Genomic DNA, 6470 nt, shown 5'->3' on the forward strand with positions numbered 1-6470 from the left:
TTTCTAGACCTTCTAGAAATACGCCACCGAATTTTTTCCGTCGAAATGGACGTTTGGCTTGATTGACGCTCTCAAAGTCTGGACCAGGTATCCAAATCCTTCCAATTGGCTTGTCATTTCTTGGTGTTGTCCAGCGGCTTCCATCCAATTTTCGGCCATTTCAGTTCGATAAGTGTTCGGGCGCCAATGTAGCGTTGCGCGTCTCCAACTTGCACGCAACCAAGAAGTGACTGTGAAAACTGGATAAAAGACAGAGTCTTGTTAAGGGTTTAAGTCCCTTTTTATTCAACGTAATAAATTACAAGTGCGTGCTCTTGACGCTCACAAACTGCACCAACTCGGCGGTCAAATAAAAATAATAACCTGAAAAGAAACTAAAGACAAGACTCTAACTACGAGGCTCTCTAAAAGTAACTAACCTCACCGCGTTTTACAATACCGCTGCTAATTCAGCAAACTTGAAGATCACGTTGAACGATTAACAATACTTCCAGGCAAGCACACAGGCCGAAACGCGGGGTTCTTCAATTTCTGGTTAACTACCTCCGCGCTCGTGAAGTAAGAACAGCACACCTTGAACTCGTTTCCTTTCTATTTAACTCAGAATACTTCCGATGATAATTTGAATCCTTGCGCGTTCTACTAAAATTTACATACTCTGGCATTGGCAGTTCCAGGGGAAAGTAAGGCTTGACAGGAAAGGTAGTTTAAACTTAAAATAAATGTTAGTAAAAATAAATATAAACCCTACAAAGTATAGCCATCAAGTCCACAATATTAGAATTTTCCACTACTTTGTCTCAGTAGAATATTTCGCCCAGTTCATTCCATCTGATAACTTCGGGATATTTCTTGAAAATGTCGAGAATATTGTTTCCATATTTCCGTAAATTTGTAGGAACACTATTCATCACAATATCTTCATAGCTTTTATTTTGACGTTTCTCAGAGGAAGATTGCATTTCTTTTTTCATTTCTTCATCAAATTTCTTTTTACCGATAATCCAAGCGTGACATTTCGCGATCTAATTCATTGGCATGTTTTTCGGAAGGTTTGGTCACGGACCCTTCGGGTATTAAAACGTACTTTTTAACGTGTTCCATTTAATACTACAGTAATGGCACTTAAAGCTGCAGGAATCAATACGTTGAGAAAACCACCTTTTTGTACAATCCACTTGCGTTTTTCTCGAATAGGAGATTTTTCATACGCTAATTTTCTTAAGGTCTGTTTATGCTTCCGAAGGTGTCTTTTTTGATGCTTTGAAAGAGGTACGTTTCCTTTTAAAGTATTCAGGCAGCATTCACATATGGCTTTTATACACGAAGAGGGGACACGTTTCAGGACTTCTTTCAATAATTTTTTAGGACAAATTTGAAGTAATTTCAGCTGTCTTTGATGCTCTTCCGTCACTGTCATCTTTTTAAATGAACTCTGTTTAATAATGCTTAGGTTGATATACGTATTGCGTTTGATGAGGTAAAATATTTGTGACGTAAACGTAATTCTTCCGGTGTATCGGCGCGCAGATCAATGAGCAAATAAGTATAGGGTTTCTTAGATGCATCTTCATAAGTTTCTTGAAAAAATTTTAAGTTTCTAGGAAAGAGTTGTTTTCCCAAGTGAGATATCTGACTCATATCTCTGCGATTTTTACAAAGTATTAAATAGTGTGCATTTAAAGTCACATCTCGCATTTCTTTACCTTTATGAAAAAAATTTTGCGTTATAAAAATAATACTTAAGTTTAAGTGATGACTTCCTCTACTAAACAGCTGAGTTAAACGATTATCTTTTGTTCCTTCTTGCATCAAGTCATCTAATATGAATAAAGTATGCACACCTAAAAATTCGCGAAAGTTCTTGGGTAGTCCTTCTACGAATGTAATATTATCTTCCATTTCTTCGTAAAGAGGTTGGTGGATCCCATAGATCCAGACAATTTTATCGGGCACGCTCGAAAACATATCCTTCTTATATTTAATCAGATCCCTCACAAAAAATGTTTTCCCACAACCTGTGGGTCCTGCGATGACCATAGTAAAAGGATGCTGCAGTTTTGGAAACTCCATGGTAAATGATGACACATGAATAATCATTTAAATGCATTTTTATTGAAGGAATGGAGTGCGTACACGAAAATGATTGGTTATAAAATCATAAACTTTTCTATCGTTACATATATTTTTAGGAATAAAATGATGTAATACATTCGTCATTGAATATCTGCGACATCTGGAATATAGGAAATAGATACAATAATGTCCACATACGGCTGTTCCGTCACTTTGTAAAGGTATGGGGTTATTGATTCAGAAGTCAAACAACAAAAATCAGCGTTAATTCACAAAATTTTCACAGGACTAGTTTCGATGGTTTTACCGAACCATCATCTTCAGCTGCAAAACCGCAAATGAACAAGATTGAACAAGATTATTAATCAAGCAGTTAAAAAATTCTCATCTCAACACACTAAAAGCCACACTCTTATTTTAGGAGATTATAAAAATTCTGTTGTCATTCTCTTCTTTCCATCAATTAGCTATAAAGTTGCACATATTTTGCAGAAATTTAACTTTCGGGTTGTTTACTCTCCCATCAATAAAATTCCAACTTCTATACTCAAGGACCCCATTCCGGATATGAATTCCTGGGGTATTTATAGGATTCCTTGCCAGTGCAGTTTAATTTACATTGGCCAAACTAAGAGAGCCTTAAAATTTCGCGTCAAAGAACATGAGGCATATGTTAGAAAAAAGGAAACACAGAAGTCTTCTGTTGCTCAACATTGTTGGTCCGAAAATCACACTTTCAATTTTTCTGCTGCCAAAATTATTCAAAAAACATCTTCCATTGGAGAACTGGATTTTCTAGAGGCATTTCACATTCATAAAAATCTTTCTGTTCTAGTTAACGATCCTAATTCCAATCCAAATTTGCCTTCGGCTTTTAGAGAAATTATGTTTTAGTTCTGGTTTCGCCAACAGATGGCGCCACTTGCTTATTCTTGTCCAGGCTTTCTTATCTTATCTAAACATTATTTCCTATCTTGTTCATTTGCGGTTTTGCAGCTGAAGATGATGGTTCGGTAAAACCATCGAAACTAGTCCTGTGAAAATTTTGTGAATTAACGCTGATTTTTGTTGTTTGACTTCTGAATCAGTATTTATTCGGCGTGTTATTGTGTCTTAAGTATGGGGTTATATTCCACTTGAGCATATCTCGAGGCGAAATCCGAAATTTCTCCTAAAAATGTTGAGGGAGGGTGACCATAAGAATCGAAAAACTCCATTTGCAGGGGTGATGGAATATAGAAGGCCAACCAATGACTTCCAGGTTCTTCTGTCGAATCCACATTAGCGATGAAACACGATGGATAGTTCTCAATCACAATATGAGGTAAGTGATCGCTCGGAAACACCCCTAAAAAGGCATCTCGCGTAAAAATATTCGAGAACAGGATGCGATGCAGTTGAATTGTATTCATATTTAATTTGTGAAATCACATAATACGTGCCGAGATTTGTTTATCTCAATCACGTTTTCAAATTCAGCATAAATAAGTACCGAAATAGTTTCAGTCAGAGCTTTCGAAAACTTTAATTCTACTCGTAAATTGCCTTGTTGCTGTAGGTTCAGATGAGAATCGTTGCACAATCTAGTGTCAAATCAAATGCATATAAGGCATAACCCGCAGAAAAATCATCTCTTGATAAATAAATCCCTTTGTCTCGATTAAATCTTGAAAACAGACTATGATAAGCTCTTATGTAATTGTTCGAATCAAAATCCAGCTCCAGTGGTTTGCCCGGTATAGGGTGTCCGTCGATATACACGGATAAAAAGGTCACGTTATAATGATGAAATACGAATGGATTGGATTTGTACTGTCCGTTCATAGCTGCATTGTAGAGACAGGTGATGATCACACGTTTCGGCATAACACCCAAGAAAACATTATCTTGAAGAAATGACCAACTTCCTTGTGAAACGGAATATGTTTTACATAAGATTCGGTCAATGGGATATTTGGCAGTACTTTTTTCTAGTGCTTTCGCATGGCCTAGAGAGACCCCTGGACTCACTTTCACTTTTCTAATAAACATGGAAGCATGTTCGAGAATAACATTATCATCTGCTTTTTCTTCGGGTGACACTAAACGGAAGGGTGCTTTGTTGCGTTGTAAGATGATCTTGACATCTACTAAATTGAGTAAAAGTCTGTTTTGCTGAAAAATATCACAGTGAAGTTGACCAATCATATCCAGAGTGTTACTGCCTTTGATGAGTTCTAATCGTTTTTTCAGACCTTCGTTCGGTTTATCCTCCAATGGATTCACTTCGGTGAGACAGGTATCTTTGTAGAAGCATTCACAGGTGAGTAAACGTTTCTTGGCATCTTCTCCATAGTTCAGTAATGTTTCAATGTAAGCACGGTAAGGATACGTATTCGTAGAAGCTGATATGATTCTTTCGTTCAAACTCACATCTACTTGTGAGAATAATGCATGTAAAAATAAATTCACAGGGGATACATAATCCTTGATTGTTAAGGTAGATTCATTTGCTTTCACGATTTTAACTTTAACATAAATATACGATGAACTTAAGTCAAGATAGTCTTCGCCAGTACCCGAAATGTTAAATTCGACTGGACCACCGTCACGTATATTCGAGAGAAGGTGATATTCAACATACTGTCCTTTTTCGATAGCCGTTTGTGTAGGAGGTATTAGAAACAAATCCAATTCTGATTTCACACAAGCTGGAGAATCTTTACGAATAAACGAAGTCATCTTAAGAAAAAATATCGGGTGATGCTCTCACCTTGTTTGTTCGACGTGAAATGACTGATTTTCTAGCAGGTCTTCTCTTTTTATTTCTTCCAGAACCAGTCATGTTTTTTACTTTTAGAGCGGCTTTGTCGGTATGTTCGCGCCCCGCTTCTTTGAAACGTTTATTGACCGAATGTTTCACATTATTTCCCTGAGATACATCATTTAATACGTTTAGTCCTGTTTGTAGCATTTGTTTACCAACTGCTTTAGCGCCCGACTTGAAAAGAGGAACTGCTGCTCGAAAATATGATCTAAATAAGCCGCCCAAACCATATCCCTTCTGGTGAGGTACACCTTGGTAAAAATTAAGTCCATCTCCTGTTTGCTGCAAGTAGTAATCCTCAAAAGATTTCTGACAACACTGGTACGGTACATACATTATGACAAGTACTTTTGGCGAAAGTGAAGTTTCACGTATGAACGTCCGCGCTCAAATGGCGTCAATTCGCCTATGTGCGTTCTTATAACAATTTCAATCGTCTCTATAATTTTTCGGTTAACAGGTAAGTAGTGATGTCTATCATATTGTTCACAGACGACTTCTCCATCATTTCCTGTGACTTTGACGATTCGAAGGAGAGGGGCTAAAACATCACCCACGATCTGTGGTTTCACAACATCTGTATAAAGAAACAAAACGCGGTAAGTACAACATGGGTCAGCTATGTAAGGACTAACTACCGTTACATCAGTATCCACTTCCGTATAAGAAATGACCATAGGCTCAAAACCTAGCATTTGACATAATCCATCCTGTAATAGTAGGCGAGCTCCATTTTTAGCTCTTACACTAACATGCTTTGTTACAGTATTGAAAGTAAATGAAATTTTATTAAGCATTTCATCAATTTGAATCGCCTTTAAAATGTCTTCTACATTGTCATAAAAACCTGGAGGGATCCTTCTCCCGATTATTTTACCGTCATTTAAATCAAATCCAATTAAATTATTACTGGCATTTATATTATACCAAGTGTGAGGGTAAAGGAATTCAACTACAGAAACTTCCCACTCTCCCTGCAATTCAATGGGTACAGGCAAGCGAGTAATATAATGAGATATTTTGTTTTCAGGAAAATAACTCATAGAGCTATCGCTCGGCAACGTCACATAGAAACTCATGGCGGAAACTGAGTGGGATATACACAGGCTTTCGCTTTTTATATTGGGAATAAGTTAGATGCAGGGAGCCAATCATCAAATTTAGACGGATAGCCGCGAAATTTAACTAAATACTCTATATAACCTCTCCGCGTACGCTTCTTTAAAATTTTCTCCACGGGAAATTTCTCTTTAAGTTTCACTTTTTGAAGTTCTTGAGCATAAAACGTACCTTGTATCGGTTCTCCTAATAAATCTTTAATTTTATGAACAAATGGATTTCGTCTTTTAATACATTCCGTCACTATAAACAGTTCTTCAGTCCAGTTAGTTTCATACCCTTTCTCAAATAATAATTTACGTTTCGAGACGCGAACAACATCTTTTACATTGAAAACACAGTGTGCGGATTTCGCTTCTTCTAAGTTTTTGTACAATGTAAACCATACCTCTGACTCATTTTCATCATTCACCTCTGCAGGAGCTCTTTTAATACTCGAATGATAAGTGTTATAACTTTTCATTAATTT

General features: G+C 36.9%; 1 protein-coding gene across 1 annotated transcript; it reads right to left on the bottom strand.

Moving 5' to 3' along the window:
- Nucleotides 1-3636: 3636 nt before the first annotated feature.
- Nucleotides 3637-4797, bottom strand: LOC146997328 (uncharacterized protein F54H12.2-like). Its single transcript, XM_085817846.1, has one exon. The coding sequence runs from the start codon at nucleotides 4795-4797 to the stop codon at nucleotides 3637-3639; it is 1161 nt and encodes a 386-aa protein (XP_085673972.1).
- Between the last annotated feature and the right edge of the window lie 1673 nt (nucleotides 4798-6470).

This window comes from Stegodyphus dumicola, chromosome 5 (assembly GCF_044657685.1).
Source record: "Stegodyphus dumicola isolate Sdum_Otavi_A_Nest chromosome 5, ASM4465768v1".
Classification (NCBI taxonomy): domain Eukaryota; kingdom Metazoa; phylum Arthropoda; class Arachnida; order Araneae; family Eresidae; genus Stegodyphus; species Stegodyphus dumicola.